A 26,636-nucleotide genomic window follows, 5' to 3' on the forward strand; every position below is an offset into this window, starting at 1 on the left:
TGGATTACCAAGGTGACCAATCCTGCTTTAGCGTGAGGTTAGGACTGCCCCTAATTAACATACAAAGAGGAAGTACACAAATAAATGTAAAAATGTGGAAATAAAATAAATAAATACATTTAGAAATGTAATAACATAGAAATAAATGTATAAATGTGAAAATACATAAATATATAAATGTAAAAATGTGGAAATACAAGAAGCAGTCCAAGACATAATTAAGTATAAACATTTCATGACAAAAATGTGGATACTCATTCATTTGTTCTTACTTATGTCATTTTTGTCCTGCAGATTTTTAGAAACCAGTGTAAGCCAGTTTAAAAAAAATTCACATGTAATAGACGGCAGGTCAACCATCTAATCCTTTGGTTCAGTCCGAGTTAAATGATTGGACGGGGTTTTACAGTCCTGTGGCCTATATAGAAAAGGAATCTTTTTGTTGTCAGAGCATTTGATTTACTATTTACTGATTGGTATTGGGATATAAAGAATGTGTTAAAAAAAACTTAAAATATTTTTAAGACAAATCACCTACTCTGCTTTTAACAAGAATACAATTTGACTTTGATGTCAGTTACTCAATAGCACCCACTTGTGGAGCAGGTTGTAAACGTCAGTATGTATGTGAGTGTGTAAAAACCAGTTATGTGAGGTACTATGCCGCTATTAATTCATTCATTCATTCATTCATTATCTGTAACCGTTTATCCAGTTCAGGGTCGCGGTGGGTCCAGAGCCTACCTGGGATCATTGGGCGCAAGGCGGGAATACACCCTGGAGGGGGCGCCAGTCCTTCACAGGGCGCAGCTAATAATAATAGATAAATGACTTAAGTTGCCTTAAAATGTTAAATTTATATGTAAGTTGATTAAATAATGTTCTGTTGTAAACAAGGTGTTATGCTAGCCTTTATCATATGCAATTTAATGTATCATATCAGTAGTAAGTCATATTTGGCAGCATTTATACCACTTTTGAAAGCATTTGAAGCAATGTTTTTTTTTTCAGAATTCTCCCTCTGGTAATAAACTGAATAAGATGTAATTTTCTAGGCACATTGATGTTGGCACTAAGATGATGTTGAAATCTGATTTAAGCTTATTGGATTGCCATCTGGTGGTCAATAATTGTCTAGACATATAAAACAACCTCTCACGGATACCAAGGACTGTGAGCTTTTAGGATGCAAAATAATAATAATAATAATAATAATAATAATAATTTAAATAAAAAAAAAATTGCAATTTAAATATCTGAACCCCTCAACACTGCGGTTGAGAAAAAGTATGCAGAGCAACAGAGACTACAGTCTGTAATTGTAGAACTACAAAGTCATCCTGTATCGTCAGTGGAGCTGAGTGAATGGACAAGGGAGTGGTCATAAGGTTCTGGCTAACTGGTGCCTAATTTTCAATGTATCCTAAGGTCTAAACCTGCTTGGCTTATGGAGCACTTTCAGGCTCAGGACATATGCCAGTGGTTGTCAAGTCCAGTTTTGAGATCACAAGAGTGTTTTGTGTGCTTTTATAGCCCTTGTACATCTGGCCAGGCTCATAATAATTAAATAACAATCCAAACCAGATGGCTTAGATTTGCTCTGATTAGATCTAGCTACACCTTACAGTCTGTGGACAACTGCTCAAGCAATGTTTTATTTTATGTTTTTTTTTTTTTTTTCTGAAATGCAGGGCAAAAACAGGCAGTTAGTCATTCTTTGCTGCAACATCCTCTACTTGGGGATTGCTGGGAGAATTTGATTCATTTCGGTCATGAGAGCATTAGTGAGGTCTGATATAGGCCAATTCTCAGACTCTTGTGACTAGTGACCTTGGCATCATTTGCAGCTGCTCCAGAACCTTCCATTCGTGTGTTCCATTACTGTGGATATTATTAAAGCTGGGTGTGCACTAGTTTCTGTCTGTGCCCACAGTGAATGCAAATGGATACACAGCGTACACACAGAATAATCACTCGGTTAAAAACACATCTACACTCATTGTCCATTTTCCCAGCTCCACTGATCATGCAGGATTACTTTGTAGTTCTAGAATTAGACAGTAGTCCACCTGTTTCTCTGCATACCTTTTGTCCTCGTTTCACTCTGCTCTTCACTGTTGACACTGATGTGATGGTGTATAAGGACAAGCACAGGCAATTTAGGTTTCACATATGTTATACATTGCTACTTCTGTTCTATTAAAGCCATGTGAGTAATACAAGGAATATGTTTACACTTGTGTCAAACATGCTGTTTAACTTATTACTCATTCGTTTCTGCATTAGTAGTAATACGCTCTCATTAAATAATGATTCAAACTGACTATGAAACCTGGGGACGTATGTTTTATTTTGCATTAAATTAGATACACAAACCCATCATGGTGATCTTAAAACAAGAAAATTGTTTAAATAATCCTTTTACGGTAATTTCTAAACACTGTATACTGAACATGGTTAATTGACATAGCTTGTGCCTTGTTATTAAACACATTTTTTTACCATGCTGTTCTTAGATCCTTCAAAATGTCTTGTAAACTGCCCAAAAGAAAAAAAAGAAAAGTAAAAGTATATAGGGGCAAATTTTACAGTTCTGACAGTACAGCTAACAATGGAAACCCAACTACTGATCATTGCTGTACCAGTGAATGTCATATCACTGTAGGACATCATAAAAAAATATTCAAATAAAGAAAATATAGGTGGTGAAACAGCTACCAGGCTGACATCTACAAGCCTCCATCATAAATGGAGTTTTAAAGCTGCTTGTGGTTACTTTAGATGCATTTCCACAAAATAAGATTAATGCACTGTTTCTCTGTCCTACACATCTCATTTTCCAGGTGGTCACTTCTCTGTAGAAACGACAAAAAAAGTGGTTCATAATTACTTACATTTGTTCAAAAATAAAGAAAGCAAGATGAATCCAGACAGCATCATGCAAGCAGAAAAAAAAGAATCTTTATAGCCTTTCTTATATTGTCACAGGTTCTAGGTGTCTAGACACATATCATAGAATGATATCTAGATTTAGCAAGGCCAACCAATGATATTCACCACAGTGTAAGCATTTTTTTAACTGGCACTTAGCCACAGGAACATATAACAGAAATGTGATGTGATATACAATGGCAGATATGTTTGCGGAACTGAATGCTTCACTTTGCCTTGAGTACTTATTAAAAGGTGGCATATCTACACTTACTTTTGATACAATTTATACAAGTGCTTTAAAAGATATATTATTTTCCAGACGCATCCTCTTACTTGCAGGTTTTTCTCTTCTTTCATAAAGCAACTGCTTAAACTACAGATTGACCTTAAGCAAGCAGTTTAGCTGAAATGATGTCTAAGTGCCCAAATAAACAAGGATGACTGTTATCCACATGTAGTCCAATAACTCATCATTCACCCCAATCTATAGAATTAAATGCATTTATACTCCTAAAAATAATAGTCATGAGTAGCATATATTAGGGCTGAATGATTAATGATTATTTATCTAAATTGCATATTTGAGTAAGTGAAATGTTCAAACCTCAAGGGCTACAATTTACTGACACTTGTCTTAGAAAGTTATAAGTGGGATTTTTATAATCTAATAACACAGCTCAAGAAGCAGCAGTCAGACACAAAAGATATTCGAGCCCATCAAAATGAATGTGCTGGTGTTCTTGGTGGAAAAAAATGGTGCTGGAACTTAACTGATACAAAATAACTGCATTTAAATTGCTATCACCATATTACTCAGAAAAATCACAACAGGATATTTCCCCCCAAATCGTTCAGCCCTAGTAAATACTGTCACCTGCAAATAACAAATAAAGCTTATTGCAGTAAAAAATACTGCAGAACCCTGGATTAAGAAGAAGAAGAAGAAGAAAAAAAGCATCAAGGCAGAATACCAGTATCCTACCTTTGTTTGGGACCATATATCACTGCATTTATGGTACTTTTCCACTGTATGTTTCCTACATGACCCTTCTCAACTATTTTTTCTGTTCCTTTAGGCAAATTTGGGGCCGGATATATGGAACTGGTTAATTTTTTAGTCCCTGCTCACTTGTGGTTGAGCTGAGTAGGGACTAAAATGTGACATGCACAATGAAATGTAGACATCCAGCACAAACTTGCCATTTGTAAAATCTCCAAGCTACAGTAGTAATCACATACTGGCAGCTCCTAAACTAACAGTGGTCTTTTAAAGAGGTTCCAACGTTCCTTAGGTTGGTGGCTGACGAAAAACTCCAGTGCAACAAGGAATGGAAAAAAACTACTGGTCTGTCTGAAATCATGTGTGGACTGTAATAAAAAATAACAAACAAAACAACAACATGCAAACACATGATGTGTAAATCACATGTTAACATTACAGCTGTCATTGTTGTGGTATCCAAACCCTGTAAATACTGTTAGAGATGGTGTTGTGTGATGTCACCACCTACAATTTGGCATGGAGTTTTATAGTGGAAAACCAACCAGGTACTAAGCATGTAGAGTCGAGTAGAGTAGATACCATGCGGTGGAAAAGCACCATTAGTTCACTCATCATCCCTTCAGACAGCTGTACTCATTACAATATAAAAGGCAAAACTGACCAGACATCAACAATCTTGGTCTATGACCCATGATTACCCTCACAAAACAACTCTCTCAGAGTTGCACACTATTGCACACACTTTTATGACCTCGGGAATCAGGAGACGTAACCGCAGACAGAGAAAAGATATCTGAAGAATTTAAAAATAAGCTAAGCATAAGGAATAAGGGATTATGATTGTATGAGACTGTTAAAGGAAGACAAAGCAAAAAAACTGAGGCTGTTCCCTCACAGTTAGAGAAGCAGAAACTACACTTGCATATTTTAAGGTGTGACCAAGCGGTATAGCTCAAAAGTTGAAGAGACCATAAAAGCCACTGTGGTTATGCAATCATTTACAAACTCCTTCAAAACAGAGCTAATAGAAAGCTGGGGTATGTGCCTTTAGATGCATCACTCTGTGACTAAGATGCAGCAAGGGACCCAGTGAGGCTAGCTGGAGAATACTGGCGTCTTCCTGTCCTAAATGCAGTGTATGTCCTGTTGCCATACGAGCAGAGACTCAGGCTCCTGAGTTAAGGCCAGGAGGCTGAGAACAGTCCTGGAGTTCTGGGTTGTGGCTATAGCTTTACATTGTTCAGGTCTTTGGAGAGGCTCTTCAAGTACGCCTCGTGGATTGCAGTTAGGAAGCGTGCATCATTCTGAAAGAAATTAAACAAACAAAACAAAATGAATCAAAATGGTTTTGTTATTAACAACAAATTCAAATTCTGTCTGAGTTTTCTCTGTCATCTTTCACATAACCAACAGAAAATCAATGGGAGACAAATATTTCACCAAATTTAAAATGGGATTCATTTATTCATTCATATGTATTTTTTTGCAATTTATCATAGAGTACTGCACAACAATTTTATAAAACCTAAAGAGTTCACCTGTGCACAAGCTTCTAGAATCCAACTTTCCTTTGAGTTCATATCACCATCATTGAGTGGGGTCTCTCCCAAAACAAAAGCAATTATCGGTGCTTTTCCACTGCATGAACCCTACACGACTTGGCTTTTTGGCTTTTCCACTGGCCAAATCAACTATTGGGACATTTTTTTAGTCCCTGGTCACTTACGGTTACAACCTAGCCAAGTACGTACTAAATTGTGATGTGGAAACCTTGCAAAAAACAGAGCTCCAGCACAGACTCTCCACTTGTAAAATCTCAGAAGTTACAGCAGCTTTCACATTTGCTTCTATCCTCCTCACAACAGCAGAGATGTTTTGAGGAGGTTCAAATGCTCCTTGGATCAGTTTTTGAAGCCGAACGTGCAACAAGGAAAATCTGTGAGAACTGGGGCACGGGACCGTGTTCAGTCCAAAAAACAAAAACGCAAATACACAAAGACTAAACAGCGCCGAAAGTTACCACTGCAGTTGTGGTTTTTCAAAGCATGCAGATCCTGTTAGAAATAGGGTTTTGCAAAGCACCGGCCCCATTTTGCGGTGGAGCTATGCTAGTAGAAAAGCGCAAAGCTAAAAGCGATTTGAGTCGTGTCGAGCCAATCCCAGGCAGTGAAAAAGCAAGATAACAATACTCTGTGTGTCTGTATACCTTTATCAAATGTATCAGAACGTCTTGTAGCTGTGTCTTGTTGTACAGTGCTGATGGTAAGTCTGCACTTCCCAAAGTGTTGGTTGGTGATGGGGGAGGGGCGGGATTTCTCTGAAGCTCATTAGTTTTCGTAGTGGACTGCTGGAACACACTGGGAGAAAGCAGCAAGGAGGACTCTTTCTCTGTCACCACTAGCCCTGCTTTCATTGCCTTAGTCAAGAAAAGTCACCCATTAGTCACCCATCTTAACATCACAACAGTAATTAAATGTTAAAATGTAAGGAGTGTTTAAAGTAGACCAACATTCTGATATTTAAACATTCTATGACACCACAGAAGGGAATTCACTGCTATCATATCATTCAATGCAGAGTGTGCTTTTTTTAGCATATGTTTTTTTTTACACCAACAGATAGGCTTTAAAATATTCATGTTACAATCTCATCCAGAAGTAAGAATTCATAGAATTAGATTGGTGCCATTAAAAATTGTGAATTATCACACGTTTAAAAAAAAAAGTGGGAAACATGTTCACTTTCTTTAACAAAGTACTAAATTATAATATCATGACTTGAATGTAAACCCACTTTATCTCAGCCCCACTCTCTAAACTTTCACATTAACCGCTGTATGATCTGTGTCTGTTTTACTAAATGTACTTACTGGAATGGGTTTACCAAGACCTTGGGCCTGAGGCTGTGCAAAAGTATCTGCTTCTTTATTCTGCAAGTGAGAGAATGAAAAATATTACTAAAAAAACTTCTGAAACAGTCTACAGAAGACAGTCAATCTATTGAACCTTACCTGTACAGATGTTGTGCTCTTGGTGGTGAAAACAGCTGGAGCTTTGGGTGTGGGATCTCTGAAGCTTTGTGGTGTGACCAGTTCACTGGGCATGAAGCCAGAAACTGTACCTGGCTTGGGAATCCCATGTCCATCACCTTTAAGTGGGTTCACATACTGAGGTGCAGGTTGAGGACCGGTCTTACCCCTGGGTGCCCCCAGTGCTGGTACATTCTCAGGCCCACTCTGGGTAATTAGTTTAGGGGAGACAGAGTGGTGAGGATCCATGGGACCTCCAGTCTGGAGAAGAGGCACCAGGCTTGGACCTCCAGGGTCAGCCGTGAGACGAGGAGTTCGGAGAGGCTCCAGAGGGAGGGGAGGAGGGCCGTAAGCCAGCCCCCGCAGGAAGCTCTCGCCTGGTATAGGGTCAGAGGCATTGTGGGCAAGTGGAGCAAAAGGTGCTGGGTCCTTGGGCAAGGAGCTGCCAAATAGTTCCTCTACTGTGATCTGCTTCACCACACTGTGGGTGGGCTGTGAGCAAAGAAAAAGTGTGTTAAAAAGGATAGAATTGTTTAACAAAGTGCTCAGTGAGTTCACATTTTCATTAATTCTGAAGAGCATAAACAAAAAAGAAATTAGGAAAATTTTTAATCTTATTAAAAGGCACTTGGTTTAAAAACCCCACTGTTTAATTATATATTCCTGTTTATTATTTATTATTCTGTAAATTATTTTTATGACATAAAATTTTCTCCATTTAGATTCAATCTTTGTGTAATGGCATCAAATGACCCTCTCTCCTACTCAAATAGGAACTGTTTAATCTAGACCCAGACTAAGGATATTAAACACACCCTGGAGGGGGAGCCAGTTCTTCACAAGGGTGAAAGACACACAATTGTGTGTGTTTTTGGACCGTGGAAACCCACACGGACACTGGGAGAACACACTAAACTCCTCACAGACAGTCACCCAGAGCGGGAAATGAACCCACAACCTACAGGTCCCTGGAGTTGTGTGACTGCGACACTACTACAGATTCGGATATTCCATGTATTATTAGTATTATTCATTAATTCATTAAAAAAAAAAAAATAAAAGTAGGCTTTTGATAAAGACAATGCTGCACTGCACCAGTAATCAGGCTCTAGAGAATTCAAAACCAGCGCTCTGCTCATCAACATACAAGTCCTTGTAAGAATGATGCCTAAAACAGCCCACTGACAACGCAGTGCAGCAAAGCCACAGTTTATGTTGTCAGCTTTACACCTGAAATTAGACCACCTCCACAAAGCTCTGGTTAACCCATAAGTACAGTGTGCCCCCAGCCCAGACCCGAATATTACAGCTGAAATTCAGATGCCATAAAATTGTATACAGCACAGCCCTAGTTGCAAACTGTTTTGTTAAAATACAGAAATAAATTTAAATTTGCCAACCTGATTAAGAGTCAAGTATTGACCACTAAGAGAAAATAGTACATCCAACAATAACGTGTACTTGAAAATATGTTTTATAGAGTTAAAAGAGTGTTGGGACAATTTATGTTATCTTACCTTTTCTTGCTGAGAAGCAGCAACTGTGGGTTTTGTGGTCTCTATTTTAATTGGATCTGAAGTCGGACTAACATCCGAGTTTACCTGTTGTTCTGTGTCAGTTGACTGACTCTGCACACACACACAAAAATACAGGTGCACACAGCACAGATTAGCTTTTAAATCCAGGATGATGACTATCAAAAACAAAATGACATGTTTCTCTCTCTCTCTCTAATATATAAATATATATATATATATATATATATATATATATATATATATATATATATATATATAAATATATATATATATATATATCTTTCTCTTACCCCCTAAAACATCCTTCTGAGTTTTACCCAGCTAATATGCTTTTTGTGTGTGTGTGTACTACTGTAAACCTTAGTGAAGAAATCACTATCCTACCCTGTGGTACTCCTCCTTGGCCTTGCTGAGCAGTTCCAAAATATCCATTGGTCTGGTCTCCAAACAACCATTTGTCCTCCCTCGATCTGGTGACATCTGCTGAGCCCTTAGTGCCTCCTGTTTCACTATTCTAGAAAGTATGCACAAGGAAATGAGCCCATAGTTTGAAGAAGCAGTGCAACAGTACCAGATTCTGACCACTAGAGGGGTGTAGTGGACTGCAGATAAGTTAAACAGGACTTTCCAATGCTACTACAGGTAATTCTGGACCGACATATTCTGAGAAAAATAATAAAAGCAGAAATTAAATAAACAAAAAAGGTAACAGATCGTAGAACAATATGCCAAAATTTTATTCGAAAGACAAATGGATGGGCGTGTGGACTAGTGCAACTTTCACAAGGGCCTAGAGGTAATGATCCAATGATAAAGTGCCCTGGAAAAACAAGAATGGGACCTTAAAGTATCTGGATTCTTTCCTCACTAGAATTAATATTAATAGAAAACCATAAAAGACAGCATGCAGCCCGACATGATCTAAATTCTGTATACAAATATCTGCAGAGACATTCATTCCTGAAATGCCACATATAGAGGGTTATATTTTGATTTGGAGAATTAAGTCCTTTTGATCTTTGGCAGGAAGCTCTGACTTGTTCTCCAGGGAAACCTGGGTCCTGACATTCATGGAATGTGAAATGTGCTACCTACCTACACAGCATCTTAATTTAATTTTTTGAATCATTGGTTTACATAAAAACTGTAAGATAAATTCCCATGGTCAATATGGTAACTTACAGACAGCACATCGGTATACTACAAAACATTCAGTATTATTTTAACATATGAGCAGCATCTCTGGAGAACGTCAGTATTGCTAACACAGCAACATACTATAACTATACAGATCTCTTCTTTCTAGCTTTCTTCAAGATTACTGAAAGGTCCAGTGAGTAACAGCTCAATCAGTGCCATTACTCTTCTCGGTATAAGTTTACAAACAGCGAAAACTAAGCACCTATACTGCCAGCTTTCAATAAGAACTTGTGAAAATATTTTGTTATAGTGCCAAAAAGCTGACCACTCGACTGCTCTACTGCAATAATATATGCTTTTATAGCATTTGCTTTATTCAAATGGGGCTTTAATAGCCGTAACTGCACAGGTGCGTGTGCCTCAATACACCCAGATGGCACATGTGAGAGTAACCTGGTTGCTATGGTAACATGCACCCATGGCAACAAACTCAACCTGTTGCTAGGCTCCCGCGTGGGATCCTCAGTGACCGATCACCCGAGGACACATTGCTTTTAGCCAGTGCTTATTTTCATGAGACAATATATATTATATTTCACATGCTAAGAGTCTACATTACTTGTAATACAGTGTCATACAAATGATTCATATTTGGCTGATACTTACTGTACCATTAACTGTGCAATGCGCTGGCAGTCGGCCTTGTCATAGAACCAGATACTGTAGATGCCCACTGCAGAGAAAGAATGAATGATGTTAGAGATTTCTATAATAAAGATAGCTCTCAATCTTCATTTTATCACAAATAAAAACAGCTCTCTAATCTCTGCCTAAGCTGAGGTTTACATATTTCAGGCTTAGAGCTCTTTCTCAGCTCTAGCAACTTCTTTTTCCCTGTACTTGCCAATCAGAGAAAGTATATAATCACCACCTTCCTTTCGCTCTCCCTCCCTTTCCTCCCTCATCTCCCTCTCTCGCTCTCTCTCTGAGGAAACCACCGAGACCTATGGGATTTTATATCTTTTTTTCCCAGTGCTCTGCCTCCTTTTCCCACAAGAACTTTAGAACTCAAGCTGCAAACGATCAACAGAGCCACAGCTCAGTCTCAATGGATGGAGGTCTGTCTCTATTTGTGTAGTATTTTAGAAGCATCTAAATGTCATGATGGATTTCTGAGCTGGATCAAAGCTCACTGTGCAACCATTCGCCTCAGAGCTTGAGCTCAGGTCAGTGGTGACGCTGCTTGGATGAAGGCAGAAATCAGGCAGACCATCAGGACATTCTGAGGGACATGTGTAAGTGTCTGGAAAATGGATCTAAGCAGTGGTGACTGCACTGAGAGGATGCTCCTACTTGGGGTTGCTTCCAACCCCCACCATGAGCTCCAAGACCTCCGGCACAAGGGTAAAATCGTTTTTCAGAAGACACTTGGACGATGCTTCAGCGGTCCAAACAGAGGTAAGTCTGTACTATTCAACCCTAGTTAGAGGTAACCTAGAACGTTCCTTGACTTTGTAGTTCATACAAAGTAGTTCATAACTGCTGTTGTTTCTCATTAAAATTAGGTTTTTGTCACTCTTTGAAGCCATGTTAAAATATAGTATTCAAAAGAAGTCTTGTTCTCATCAACCACACATCCTCAAGGTTATTATATACAATTACTACATCATGCCAAATAAATATTTGTAGAAAGGTGACATGTAACTATATGCAGTCCTGTGTATCGCAACTTCAAGTTTAAATATGCACCGTCAGCCAAAACAAATATAACCATATATATATAACCAATATAATCAGCAACAGCAACACTTACAGTCTAACTACTTATGCTTAAACATTAATGCTAAAATGCTCTTAAAATTAGTGTTCAGCCTGACATGATCTACATTGTATACAAACAACAGCCGAGACCCCCATTCCTGAACAGCTGTATATCTGAAGTCTATTTGGATGAAGCCCTACTTTTTTTGGACCTCAAGTACTCGAGCATAAGTAAGATGCAGCTCCATATCAAAACAAATGACCAGCAGTACAGCAAAAATTTAAATCTTAAAACCTAAGGCATGAGTGGCCATATTTGGATTTCTAATAATTTGAGAATTTGATTTGATTCGTCATAATCGTGGTAAATAAAAGTGAGTTGGCCTTCTGCCAATAAAATGCACCGTACTAATACAAATGCTACACAAGTGTTTTTCATGTGTTAATTAATCTATCAATTTTAATCTAAATTAAAAAAAACAAAAAAAAAAAACTAAAAAGCTAATAGAAATTGTTCCAAATATTATCCATCAGCCAGCTTGTCATAAAGACTGGTACATGGCTTGTACATGGCTAACCACAAAAGTAAATTCTAAGAAGAGAAAACATAATGATACCCTAACCCAGTGTTTGTAGTCATGAAGGAGCCAACTACCTCCTACCTAGTCATAAAGGCTATACTGTGAGGTAATATACTGACCACTATAAATCACAAATTAGACTTCATTTTTTAATCCCTGCTACTGCATTTATCCAATAATGCGAGGCTTAAAAACATCCCTTAACTGATTTAAAAAACCTCACTGGGTCCTGAGAACTGGGTAACACATTCATTTGTTACTTTAAATCTTAATTTAGCTTTGCATGGTCTTATCAAAAGATATACTCATACTTATCTGCACATTATGTCTTGTAATAAGTTTGTCATGGGAGCTGGACAAGAACATTTGAGGACATGTTTATCCTAATTGCCTTGGCTTAACATTCAACAGTTCATGACTGAAAACACAGAAGGATTTGCAAACTTATAAAAAGAACAACAGTGCTTTTACTTCAGAATCTTTTTAGTACAAGTGCCTTACTGAGGAGAAAAACACTAGAGATTGATCAGTAATACAGGAACATAGTACAAAGTAAGTGGGATGCTTTCTAGATTTGTCTGTTATCTTTGGAAAGTTACAAACGGTGTAATTCCCTTCAATGGCAAAAGAGAATTTAGCAAAGCAGTATCTCAAGGGTACTGTATCTCATGTTTTTTTTTTTTTTTTTAATCTTTGAAGCTGAATTACTGCCCAGGAGCAATCTTTGCAAAGCCAGCTTCATGAACACACCCATATTTGGAAGGGAAATAAAGATCTCTCAGCCTTCTGATGATAAAACTCTCTTACAAGATAGAGATCAAATTCCCATTTGTGCTCAGTGTTATAAAATAGTTTCAGGCACTTGATCTGAACCTAAATACAAACAGCAGAAGCAAAGTCCTGTTCTTTTTGTTTGTCTTTTTTTAAAACTGTACATATAAATTATTCATGGAAAATGTGACATTTAGGGTGAGGTGTTGGTGGGGTGCCAAGGATATTTGCTCCCTAAAACGTTCATGTCAGCTCACTTTAAATACAGAATTGTAACATATTTCATGCAGGCAGACCTCAACAACAGTTGTTAAAATTCAACAAATTAGCTGAGGTTGTGATGCTTCTCTTTATAAATTGTAAAGCTGCATTCAGTGGTTAATGGTTTGAAATGGTTAAACAGCTAATGGACTAAATTACTACGGTTGTAATCAAAAAACACTTTTTATAAGATTCAGATGATATTTCTCCATGCTGTTAGCGCATTAGAAATGCTTATGAAGCCCCAATTTGAAAACGAGTAAAAATAAAAACAAAGTGGCTCAGTCACATATGCTAGCCGCCTTCTCTTCCATCTTCATGGCAGAGGAATGGCAAAGAGACATCCAAATGTTGATGAGTATATTGTTTTTCTCCTGTTCTATAGGTGGGTAATATTGACTTGTTTTTGCTGTTTCTGATTATTTAGGTAGGAACCCACTGTAAATTAAGGTCCCTGATAACTGCATGAAAGTAGACACAGGATGAAAACACAAAAAAACCTAAATAACAAGTTACTTGCTGTGTTAATTCAAGCCATGAATAAAAACTTAAAGAGAAGTTAAGCTTCAGCCACGCACAAACCACAGTCCTTTTTCTCAAGCATACCGTTCCCACATTAAAATATGCAGAACTTGTGGACGTAAACATACCAAAGAGAACTGCAGTTGCCCACAATTGTAGACAATGCCTTTAAAAGTGTGTGAACTTTACAGAGAATGGACTGTGTGAAATGTCTCACACTTTATTAAGGCAAGACTTTGCTTATACTTGGCTTGGAGATGGATATCATATTTTATGGATGTATACTGTTCATGAAGATGGCTTGCTGCCAATACAAGCTCCAACAAAGAGCACAACAAAGGCTAACACACCATCATGTTGATGTGACTGCAGTTACCCACTCCTACCAACACATCACACACTAACACACCATCACCACGAGTGTCACAGCACCACTGAGAATGATCCAGATTTCCAGTGCTGGTCCCGACCATTAAGGGACAGGTTGAAATGTGTAGAAAAAAGAAGGGTGCCAAAATATTATGTCTGATAAGTGTATACCGTATTTTAAGACTGTATTATTTTACCGTAGTATATTTCTATATGAACACTTACAGCTTGCATTCCGGTAAAGTAGGAAAGGGTCCTGTAGCTGAAACTCCAAATCTTTATTGATTGGTTCCACCAAGTTCTCTGTGCTTAGACGGTTCATAATAGTGAAGCCATGATGGGGAGATGCTGACCTGAAGAAAGACAGATTTTGGTTCTACAAATCTCTCATTACAGACAAAATAAAGCCCAATATATTACATTTTGTTGGGTGGTTCCTTACTGAAGGACTGGCATGAGGTAAAAACTGGTAAAAATAGCAAAATATTATTTACCTGGCATAAACAAATAAGGTGCCTTCAATGTCAGTTTTTTCCTGTAGGGGAGAAAAGATGCTAATTAATCTACGATAAGGTTTATGTCTTCAAACGGCTCACATTCATGGCTAAATTTTTTAGTTAAAAAAGGAGACAGAAGGGTCTTTAACTTTGTTAACAACAAAGAACACCATCTTTTAAAATTGATTTTCACTTATTACACAATTGGCTCTGAGGGAACATCAATATCAGAAGAATGAATATGCTAGCCAACAATCACAAACGCTGTATATTTGCATAAACATTGATATATTATGAAGACAATAAAAAACACTATTCAGTGCATTTGCACATTAATTTGGGACCAACAAAGTAGGTGTCTAATACAGTTTCCAGTAATTGGGCACAGTGTTTTAAAAATTCCAGCAGCACTGTTGTAGGTGATTTACTTAAACCAGCCAATGCATACAGAATAACAGCTGGACTAAAACCTGTCATTGTAAAACTACGACGTGCTCCTATATTGTCAGTGGAGTTGATAAAATGGACATATAAAAAAGAAGGTGGGTTTAAATGTTTTGGTTGACTGGTGTATATTAGTGTGCAACTCAGGAAAAAAAAAAAAGGGAAAACTGATACGTAAAACCATTTTAACATTTTATATTGTCGTTGTTCATTTAAAAAGAGCATGTGTTGTGTTCAAACGACGCAATAAACTCAAATTTGACAAAAATGGAGATACATGTTTTTCACTGGACAGTGATGACATGTATGTATGTATGTATGTATATATATATATATGTGTATATATATATATACACACACACACACGTACATAGAGACCTGCTGATGACACCTGGGAACAATATAAATATGACTGTGGATTACACATATATACACATACATACATACATTATATATATATATATATATATATATATATATATATATACACATACACACACACAAAATGTCAGGCTCCCACACATTAAATAGTTCACCACTATAATAAGTCGTTTTTGAGGGACGTCATAATCAGGGCTCCAAATAAAACACAAATTACAGCTGCTGGTCTCTAGGGAACAGATTAACAAACATGAGTTTTCGAGTTTACCGCGGCAACGTTTAAGGTGGAACGGAAGATTTCATAACCACAAACGCGCTAATGTGCTAACGTTTTTGGACTAAAGTGGCTGTACCTCCGACAAAACAAGCAGGTTTTTCGCAGATAAAGCGAGGAAGCTGTGATGTAAATAGCTGTGTTATGTGAGTGTTTGTGGGCGAGAGGAGCTGAAGTTGAAGTCTTTTGTTCAACACCGCGCTGAAGTGCTAATGTTAATAGCAGAGTTTCACCCCGAGGAGGATTCACAGCACAAGAGTTCGAGCCTGAAAACAGCCGCTCACCCATTCGTTGGCTTTGGAGTTGAACTTGTAGAGAGCGACCTGTCCGGTGAGGTCGAGCAGTTTGTGGATGTACGGGTCGTAGTGCTGCAGAGCCGCCAGACTCATAAGATGCCCCGCTTTATTCACCGACTCCATCTTCAGCAGCTGCGGCTTCACAGAGCACAGGCACACCAACGCCAGCGGCCTCTTCTCTCCGGGTGCTTACGAAAACCACATCAACGCTGGTTCCGTGTTTTTTTTTCCTCCCAGCTCGGCAAAGTACAATACACACGTTCGGTATTCATATTTAATAGCACATTGTCAAAATACTTTGCACATATGCACTCTAAGCAAATGAAATACAAATAAGGCAAAGTGAATGCTTGTTTGCCCTCAATGTAAAATCATTATCTCACACAAGACAAGCTCTCAATAAACCTGAAATTAAAACGAAAATACGTTTAAAAGTAATTTTAAAAATATTTACTTACAAATATTAAAAATTGTTTTGAGATTTGTTTTCAAACACAACATATTTAAATCACTAATACCTTTATAAATTAAATAATTTAAAATGCCACAGCCAGAAACAGGAAATGAAAAAAAAATCTGTTAGGATTTTCCTTTTGCTTTTTATTGCTGATTGTCATACACACAAACACACACACACACACATATTTATTATAGCCTTCAAGGACAAGGGTCTCACAAAGCCGGATACAGAATGATAAAATAATTACAGTGGTGTAATCCCAAATAGTCTATTGAACTACAAGTTATTATTTGAGTGGTAGGGGCTTTCAATGATCTATGAAAAACTACGCATGGAGGCAAGTTTTGCTGGAGTATGTTGAATGTCTTTCTCTGGAGTTGAAGCCTTTTAGCCCCTTTGCAGAGGGCATGCAAGAAAAGAAACTACCACAAGATGTCAGTGTGGAGCAAAATAGATTTACCAAAGGTGAGAAAATGGCACAAGTGTACAAGTACTGAATAAATATTGTGGAGATTGCACATGAAGCATTCAATACCAATTCCAATATACAACATATGTCTTAGGTATTGATGCCTATTAATTAAATTGTGTTAAAGTGCTCCTTTTTAAACTTAAATTAGTCAAAATATTGAATGTTGGAATATGAAATGTAATAAATAAAAAGCTCTTTATCACTAGTCTAAGGGCTGGAATATGTCAGTATCTGTCCATGGTGAGGGGCATTAGCAGGATTAATATTGGGGGATTATCACTGTGAAAGTGTTAGCTGGTATAGCAGGTAATCCAGCCCTGCAGGATACATTTCCACACACTGCACCTTATATTTCACCTAATTTCTAAACAGAATGTGGAAAACGTATGTCGACTCCTGTCTACATTTCAGCTGGAAGTGAATGGCATTTATACCTTGGAGTCCAAGACGCTGGGGTAAGACTGAGGATTGTGTGCTCCATGAACCTGAATGCTGTATGTGAACAGAACCTTTTCTTACTAAGGTCCAGTAGGTTTCGAACCAGTAAAGGTTACAGATCATATTAAAGTGTTGTTTAATGTGAATATTGAATTGAGTACCCTATAGAACTACATGTAGCATGCTGACTTTGCTTCTAAATATAAACCTAAATCTTTTAAGCTACTGTCCTGAGCACATGGGATCAGTAAAATGAGAACAGCTGAATAGTCAACAGTCTACTGAATGCATTAAATTATAATGTGTGTTAATACTTAAAAATGTAAAATTTTATGGTCTCTGTAAAGTGGTTTTATGAAGGTTTGTGACAGGATTTCCTGTATGCCCTCAGCCTTCACTTTGATTTTTTAAATGCCATATCTGCTGGAAATCAACATCATGAACCACTAGCAAATTCAACATTTGGTGTTTATGGACACATGCTGCTAAATCAGAATGACCATAATGACAAATTAAAGCAGCACAATAACTGCTTATTAATGTTAGTAGCACTTTTCTAGTACTAATCTAACTAAACAATATCTGCCCTGATTTTAATATTTTGATCCAGATTTGATCTGTTTCTCTTAGTTGTTCAACACTATGACCATTTCTCTCACTGTTAGGAATCGCTGCACAAAACATGTTATACTTGTAATTTAATTTAAAAGGAATCTCTACCTTAAAAAGAATATAATTTAAAAAGAATTTAAAAGAAATGTCCCTTTATAAGAGCCGTCTCCTTAAATATTAGTGGACTTAGTTTGTTGAAATAGGCCTTACGACTAATAATTATAACAAACAAACAAAATAGATTATTTGACATTTTTATTTATTTATTTTGAGATTATGACTACACGAAATAATAACAGCCATTAAGGTGGAACAAATAATTAGTATTGTTTTTGTTATTTCAAACATTACAATGTGAATATTTCACTTCGAATTTGTACCTGTTGCGTTTCACTCCACATTTTCATGTAATGTTAACCACAAACACTCTCTTTACTGTGTTAACACTCCAGCGTGTCTGAGGGCTCACAGAAAAGCTGTGTAAAACTTTAGAGATTTAAAAAGCACTCGATAGAAGAGCTTTTAACCTGTAGTTGGCATATTTTGCGTGTCTCCCTCCACTTGAAACGTTGACGAGAGAGAGAGAGAGAGAGGGGGAGAGAGAGGGGGAGAGAGGGAGACGCGATGTTAAGGGATTCAACTCGCTCCGGGATTTTTTCCGGTGCAGTTTGTTCTTCGTGCTGACGATGATGAAGATGACGAAGACAAAAGCTGAAGAGGGTTAACTTAAGAGCCACTCTCTGAGTCCATGAGAATTAATTTCAAAGGCTCTTTTTGACCAAAAGTGTGGATAATCGTGTCGTGGTCGTTTTCAACGGTTTTTTGTAACGACAGCTATAGCCATGATGTGAAGCCAGCACCCGGATGTTTAGAGAGGCGCGCTCCATGGAGAAGCGCGTTTTAACCGGCGAATTGACCAGAATTGACTACGAATTCAACAAAGTCTTCTAGCTGCAGGGAAAGCAGTTTATAAAAGGGACTTTCAATGAGGAGGAAAGGATGGACGAGCCAGAGGAACCGACTGGAGGTAAAACAGCATCATTAACAAACAGCAGCAACAAATACAATCTGATTCCGGCGGAGCGCGGTCGGGTAACGGTCGCTCTCGTGCGTCTGATTTTGTTTTCTTTCCAATATACAGCACATCTAAACGACTCAGATATCAAGTATTCAGCTTCCGAATAAGGTTACTCCAGTCAAAATCAAGTTGTTTACCTAGTGAACTTATCCCTTTGTTATTTATATATGTTAAAAGACCTGTCATGAGCAAAATTAGCAACAATATGGCTCAGTGTTTCAGGTTTGAAACTGCAGTTTTTCATAATTGAATTCAAACAGGCGAATTCAAACAGCCAGGGTTTCTTACCCTATAAACCCAAAGAGCCAATCCGGTCGATTTGCATGGCGGGACTTTCAAGCTGCAGGTGAGTGGCTGGGTGCAGATAGAAGTGGGTATCAATGGCTTATTCATCCTCATATGCTGAAAAGTTGATCTTCACTGATGAGTTACTTCAAAGCCAATTTTAAGGTATTAAGAGATTAAATATGTGATTTTGATGAACAAACATGAGTTTTAGTGGTTTAATCAATGATGGATAGCACTTAGAAACACTACTGGAGGTGGAACAGAGTTTATCCGTCAAATTAAAGATTACAGTCAGAGGATATCCAGTAATTGTCCTACTTATTTTCAATGTGATAAAATATAAAAGGAGTATGGGTGCCCCAAAATTCATACTGTGCCTGATATTTGATATGTATCATGTGAATACCTGCTGATTCTGACCCTTATATATTATAAAACGTACACTATCCTAGAAGTCAAAGACCACCCTGTTTATTTAATATCCAGCCAAAACATATATGGGATATAAAGTATTTTAAAAAATAAAAAGATTTTCCACCCTTTTCAGGAGATTTTCAGTTTCTCCACCCCCCAAGTTCAGTGTTTGAGACTGATTGGATTTCTTGCTTCTTACCATCCAAGTAATCCCAAACACATTTAGTGTCCTTGTGGCATGGGCTCTGAGGCAACCAGTCCGTTGTTTTCAGGATGCCATCAGATTTCACAGTTACACCATTTTTCACAGTTACACATGCTTCTAATCTATAGTGCTATGTTCTGAAAATATAAGCATTTTCTATGGCTTGTACAATTATTAGGTTTCTTTCCTTAACATTTTCTGAATGTTCTTCAAATGAACTGAATTATATCTGAATCTCCTCAGAAATACCTCCTAAACCATACTCTAGAAATTGGGAAAATCCATATTTGTATCATGGATGGGGAATATATATATACTCTAATTCATGTTCTAAATCCATCAGATGTATACATACTGACCTATACATGTCTGATATTCGCAATCACTGTGATTAAGCTAGAAACAGTTTATCTTCTCACAAGTTTCACATTCTGCTGTGTCCGGTACAGCCTTGTGGATGCTACTAGCAGATGGGAACAAACGGAGGAGTAATTTTATAACATTTTGTAAGTGTTTGTGTACACAGTGGTGACCATCAGATGATTAAAACTGCCTGAAACTGTCCAAGACTCAACTTTGGCTGAATCATTTTATCCATTTCTTTTCTTTTTTTGAACTCCCAAATATACATTTTCAAGATCATGAGTACATCTAAACTGCTGTGGGCCAAAGAGGTGAATAACAGTGAGGGTAATTGTGATGTCACAAAAGCTCTATTTCTGTATGTACACCATATAGACTGCTATATACGGAAGCAGTATAAAATAGTAAAAATAGAATAAAATAGTATAATTTTGGTTGTGAAACACCTGATTAAATATTTCTATTTTAACTGTGACTAAGATTCTGTATGGTTGCATCTTTTATACTGATAAGTAAGCATAAGATCCAAGCACAGATCATTGGGATAATAACAGTATACTAACAACATCCTAAACCTACTGTCACTGCACAAATACTGGATTTGGATCAGTCATCATTTGCATTACATTACATTTACCTTTCTTTAACTTTATTATATATAAACCATCTTTTCAGATACGACTCCTGTTTGCAGGCGTTGTCAAGGAGATTCACTTTGTCCACACATTTCTTTCGAGATGCTATTAATAGCCTTTCTACCAGCTCTTCTATTTGTCTGTATCTAGCCCATTTCATAGGAAGTGTCTGTAGATTTGATCGTGAAGGGTACCTTCTGTGTGGGCGGTGTTGCATGGGATTCTACACACTCACAAGCCTCAAAAATATAAAGACGATTATAGCCCATGAATCGTAGCAGCAGCTTGTATGCAAGTTAAAATTATGAGGCCTTGCGTGAAGCTGTTTGCTCTCGATAGACATATAACTTGGCACTAACTGCTACAGCTTAGTCCTTCTGACAGTGTAGCAACTGGCAGATCAAATGACCTAGAAACTCCAGCACCAGATACAGCTCTGCTTTTCCACATGACTGTATATTGATTTTTTTTTCTCTTGTTGGCATTCTCTTTCACACTCTCTCACTCCCTATTCCAACTTTAAAAAAAAACAAACAAAAAAAATTATTATTTTTTTAACAACCTCTCAACCTTACATCTTTTCCTGTTTCTCAATCCTATTCCCCCTCAGGGGCCGACTATGCCAGTGGCACCAAGGCCTCTCCCTCTGGCGAAGCTCCTCCCCCTTGGTCCGAAAGCCCCTCCTGCTCTGGGCAGACACACCCCCAGCCTAGCGGTCTGTCCTGGCAGGCTGCGATCAATGCTGCGAGAAGCGCCAAGGGTGACAACCCCCAGACGATGAGCGGTCAGTCTGTGGCAGGTTCGGCCCCAGTGGGCTCCCTGTCCCAGAGGAAGAGGCAGCAGTACGCCAAAAGCAAGAAGCAGGGCAGCTCCACCAACAGCAGGCCTCCACGAGCACTCTTCTGCCTCACCCTCAACAACCCCATACGCAGGGCCTGCATCAGTCTGGTGGAGTGGAAGTATCCTTCCTTTAGTTCTCCCTTGGGATGATCCCTTGCAATAATCAAGCACAGTTGACCGAGTTTTGAAGAGCTAAAGGATTATATAATCTAGCAGCTTCTAATACAATGGCTAGTGGTTTACTCACCCATCAGGTCAGGTAACAACTTAGATGCTGAAACCGAAAGGAACAATTTCCCTCAAGCTGTCATTCACTGCTCATTTACAATTCTGGGTGAAGTATTTATTCAGATACATGTTGTACATATTTAAGTTTCCCAGACCTGGACCTGGATTGTGTATAATCTTGGACTAAATGTCAATGTCATGGGAGAATTAGCAATAGAGTCTAGTTTTAGGGGACAGGGAAATCAGCCTATGGAGTTATGTTTGTGGTTATTTTTTTTCCACAATATATTTACAGCTGATTTTGACACTGTTGAGGCATACATTGACTTAAATAGACAAACAAGGATTACTGCATGTTATTTCCATAAATCGCTTTCATTCTGAAGAATTTTATTAGGTTAATTACATAGTAATTGTGAATGTCTAATTGTAAATGTGCATAAATGATGAGATAATCAAAGAAATCCTTAGATAATTAAATGTCAAGTGGGGTTCAGGTATTTGAATAATTTAAACCTCAGAGCAATATAATATTAATCTTGATGTGCTGTGTACTGTGAGTGATGGATTTTCCTGATTTCCCATTTCTCCTTAACCATATGGCTTTCCAGACCTTTTGATATCTTTATATTGCTCTCTATTTTTGCCAACTGTGTGGCCTTAGCTATTTATGTCCCCTTCCCTGAAGACGATTCAAATTCAACCAATCACGACCTGGTGAGTATAGTTCATACTTTTTTTGGACTTTCTGCTGTCTTTACTTAACTCTGCCGAGATGTTTTATGCTGGAGACTGATTTATTAAGCTGGAAAAATATGTGTTTCAGTAGGGTAAGACCTACAGGTGTTCCCCTCTGGTTGCTGTATTTACTCGGGTCTTGTATCATTGGCTCATTGTTGTTTGTGTTTGGCTGTGATTGGTAGTTCATTATCCTTCCCAGGGTTGTCTTCACTGCAATATCAGGTTTCATTTGCCTGGACAGTGCTGTTTAATGGCTTGTATACACCAGGTAAGTTTCATGTTTGCAGCACAGTCTGAATAATTTCATAGAAGAGAAAACAGCTAAATGAGGGTTGTATTCACAGCCATTATGCAGCTGTATGTTTGCCTGGTTTAATATGTTGCTGGTGAATCATTGAGAAGAGCCTTAAATATGAAGTTTGTGAAAATAAAATGAATTTGGTTATTTTATATGAAAAGTGGATGCCATTCATAAGCACAATAGTATAGCAATCATTTGCGTCATCAGCATGTCTGCTGTCACTGTTGTACTAGAAGCTCATATCAAGGAGCATACATTTCCGTGTGAATGCAATTGAGGGTGTTATAGCAGTACCTCATCTGTTGCTGCATATTTTCTATATTCTGTAGTCTGTCATTTGTGGTCACAGAACCGTGTCCCAAGGATGCTGTTGGCTGGAAATGTTTGTTTGGTGGACAGTTCTCAGACCAGTGGTCACACTGAGGAGTTTTAAAACTTAAGCAGCATTGCTGTGTCTGATCCGTTTGTACCAGCACAACACATAATCACACAACACTCCACCATCTCTGTGTCACTGCCCTGAGAATGATCTACCAGCCAAATCATACCTTCACTATATTGGTATTGTGGGGATCTTGGCCACTGAATAACATGGTGAAATGGGGCCTACAAAGTATGCAGAACCTCACATGGACTCCAGTCTGTAATTGTAGAACTCCTGTATGATCACTGGAGCTGAAAGATTTGATAAGATTTGTCAATATCGTGATTATCATGATATTGTGATTACATTGAATCATTTAAGCACAGCGACAGGTACGGTGGAAATTTGCTCTGTGTTCAAAGAATTTGCTCCAAAAGACTAGTGACTTCAGTTGTGTGGAGGTGGTTTGGATACAAAATATCAATATTCTATATATATTTTATACAATGTAAAAATCTTGGTAAGTTACAGTTGTTTACAAAATCAGCAAATGCTTACACATTAATTTGTTGATCCTTCTGAATGTTTGAAATTGTTAGATTTGTACAAAAATAAAATGTTATATATAATCATTTAAATAGGAAATTAAATACATTATTAATTGAATAATAGTTTAGGATCACATCGCCCACCCCTAGAAAATGGTCTGAAAAAAGATGTCTGTCTTAAGTATAATTTATACCAAATCAGATGGACCAAACAGAACCCAAATTCAAAATATGTATATTTGGGCTAAATACAGGCCATGATGGACCGTTTGGTAGGACCATAAACCTTGAAATATATGCTCTGAAATCATTCAGGATAGAGTTGATTTTTAGCTAAAATATTTTATTCTAAAAACAAAAAGACTAAAATATGTCAGCTATGACTGACGCTACACTGAGGTTTTATGACACCAATATGCCAACCCATGATTACTATTGCAGAGGCTTCTTCACCCCCTGACCTCCTTTAATTCTGGAAGGACCAAATATCCAACAATGGCCTGTAAAACTCAGTTTCTTTTAAAGTTTGACTTTTTTTATTGAAGCATTGTTGATCAAAGGTTATTATTCAATTGATTAAAATATATTCAGTGTATCTGTAAAAGTGTATGTGGCCTAGGAATGATTGCATGTCCTGGTCTATGTACGTGTGTGTGTGTGTGTGTGTGTGTGTGTGTGTGTGTGTGTGTGTGTGTTTGTTTTTGTGTATTGTCAGTACACTTGTCAGAATACACACCAACGTTGTCAGGACACATGGTATTGTCAGGACCAAAACCCATGTCCTAACTTTTCTGACCCTGCCACCATGTTCAGAATGCTCTAAAAGACATGTGCTGTGAATTTCAGGAAAGTCCTAATTTTTAACTCTCATGAGGGTCAAAGTGAGGTAAGGGTGTCTAGATTTGGCTCAAAAGGGTGCGCGCTCGCAGTGGCCACTTGAGGAACTGCAGCAAAAGCCACGCACACTTTGGAAGTGACGTCAGCATAAAATGGCTTCCAGTGATCTTACACTCATGGTTCCTGGGGATATGAGTTATAAATCAGAGCTTAATTGGCTCTCTGATTGGTTAGTGGAATCGCACTTATTGGTTCGAGAGCTTCGCGGCAAAAAACAGGTCCCATTTTTCCCGGGAAACTGAGCGGTGGACACGAGACAAGCTTTTAAATGGTAAGTTAATGCATCTTTATTGCATCATTTTAAAGTTATGTATAATAAATTTACAATTTAAAATGTGGTTTTATCTGATTTATTTAATGCATTCGAAGTGGTTCTGTGGTTAAACTATTTATTTATTTATTTAATTAATATACACGTTTGTTGGACTTGTTTGTTTAACCAGGCACACACCTAGACATTTAGAGTGCTTTAGAGTGCACAGGTTTTAATCTTGGGGAGTAGAATTTTGTGAAGTCGACGTTCAACGCGTGAAGGAAAGGTGCAGCTCCGAGAGAAAGTTTATTTAGGAGAGAGACGCCGTGGACTGCAGAGTGGGGGATGGGCGCGTGCAGCTGCGAGAGCAGAGTTGGGGCGCGTGCAGCACGGACAGAGTGGGGGATGGGCGCGTGCAGCAGAGTGGAAAAGTTTAATCACAGTTACAGGGAGAGTTGGGTGAGGGGGGCAGGGCTCGGCCACAGAGTTATTAATAAATGGTGAACAGGACAACCGCTTTTGGTCAAATTTCACATCTACATCTACATCTAGTCTAGTCTTTAATATATTTAGCCATTTACAGCCATGTTTTCCCTGTTTCTTAACCCCAGCTCTGCAGCATTTTTAGTTTATTATACAAACTATGTATTTATTTTATGTATTAAGTACGCAGTGTACAGTTTGTGTAAAGTTACAGTGAGCACACTGAGTGTACAGTACAATTATAGGTGTCAGACCCTTGCTGTGGTTATGTTTTGTTACAAATAATTACAGGCTTAGTTAGAAAACTGAAATAAAGGCATGTTGTTGCCTTAAAATGTTTAGTATTCAAATCCATATTTACTCTTTTTCAGTTCATACATTTTATGATTTAAAAACAGTATTAAGGAAAATGTTGAGTAGAAGAACGAGGTGAAATCCTGTGGCAGATGCTACAGAACATATTCTTTCCTGCGAGGACAAGCCTTGGTTTGAAGAAAGATTTATCAACTCATGTAAAGGTATGCCTCAATATTTACATTCCATACTACAATTACAATAATTACAGTTATAAATATTAAACCTCAGGGGCACGTGTGTGGGGTGGGGGAAGGACATTTCTTGTAGTTTAAAATGTTTTGGTTCTAAAATTGTGTTACTGTTACAAGAAAAAAAGTTTAAAGGTTAAATTTCACATGCAGTAATTGGCTCTGTCTTAGTAGAATTGTATGTAGAATTGGATTTGTGCACCTGCAATTAAGAGTTTGTGATTGTATTTGTGGGAGAGGAAAAAATCTACAGGTTTGCAACTCCTGAGGAGATTTTCTCTGTGACTTCAAATTATAATAATACACATGTGACTATTTTCTCCAGTACATATTTCACTGTCACTGGTGAGTTTATATGATATTTTATATGAAAATATGGAATACTTTATAAAAATGCAACAAAACAAAATCTGTAACTTGTTAATTAGATTTAAAGAACAGGGAAAAGATATTCATTAAATATTTGTGTTTACTTTATGTAGTATTATTTCAACTAAACTATTTGTTAAATATAAAAAAATTGGAAATGAAAATTTGATATCTGCAACACAGGGGACAGGACCAAGTTTACCGTCGTGATTATCATAGGAGACAGATCTAGAACACAGGCAGGTTAAGCTCATGCTGTTGTAGCACACACCAAATGAGGCATGGCATAATCCTGCTGAAAT

The 26,636-nt window shown here is 37.7% G+C and overlaps 2 protein-coding genes across 2 annotated transcripts in view; one reads left to right on the forward strand and one right to left on the reverse strand.

Moving 5' to 3' along the window:
* Positions 1–2,338: 2,338 nt before the first annotated feature.
* dcp1a (decapping mRNA 1A) lies at positions 2,339–16,101 on the reverse strand. The gene is made up of 10 exons (XM_066644487.1): positions 15,789–16,101; positions 14,403–14,443; positions 14,134–14,261; positions 10,310–10,376; positions 8,888–9,017; positions 8,483–8,593; positions 6,948–7,457; positions 6,807–6,866; positions 6,144–6,353; positions 2,339–5,241 (listed from the first exon to the last, which is right to left on the reverse strand). Exons 1-10 carry the CDS (start codon positions 15,921–15,923, stop codon positions 5,161–5,163), a joined length of 1,473 nt encoding a protein of 490 aa, XP_066500584.1. The 5' UTR covers positions 15,924–16,101; the 3' UTR covers positions 2,339–5,160.
* Positions 10,765–26,636, forward strand: part of cacna1db (calcium channel, voltage-dependent, L type, alpha 1D subunit, b) — a 114,109-nt gene continuing 98,237 nt past the window's right edge. The window contains exons 1-4 of the mRNA XM_066644480.1: positions 10,765–11,101; positions 21,376–21,724; positions 22,445–22,550; positions 22,774–22,842. Of these exons, the coding sequence (XP_066500577.1) occupies positions 10,954–11,101; positions 21,376–21,724; positions 22,445–22,550; positions 22,774–22,842 (672 nt within the window). The 5' untranslated portion in view covers positions 10,765–10,953. The remainder of the gene's footprint in view (positions 11,102–21,375; positions 21,725–22,444; positions 22,551–22,773; positions 22,843–26,636) is intronic.

This window comes from Hoplias malabaricus, chromosome 14 (genome assembly GCF_029633855.1).
Source record: "Hoplias malabaricus isolate fHopMal1 chromosome 14, fHopMal1.hap1, whole genome shotgun sequence".
Lineage (NCBI taxonomy): Eukaryota > Metazoa > Chordata > Actinopteri > Characiformes > Erythrinidae > Hoplias > Hoplias malabaricus.

Excerpts from the sequence above, each read along its gene's own strand:
- dcp1a (XM_066644487.1), bottom strand. The coding sequence starts at position 15,923 with ATGGAGTCGGTGAATAAAGCGGGGCATCTTATGAGTCTGGCGGCTCTG. Across the intron at positions 7,458-8,482 it reads CTGCTTCTCAGCAAGAAAAG|CCCACCCACAGTGTGGTGAA; the intron begins GTAAGATAACAT and ends CTTTGCTCACAG. Across the intron at positions 5,242-6,143 it reads TTCTGATACATTTGATAAAG|AATGATGCACGCTTCCTAAC; the intron begins GTATACAGACAC and ends AATTTCTTTCAG.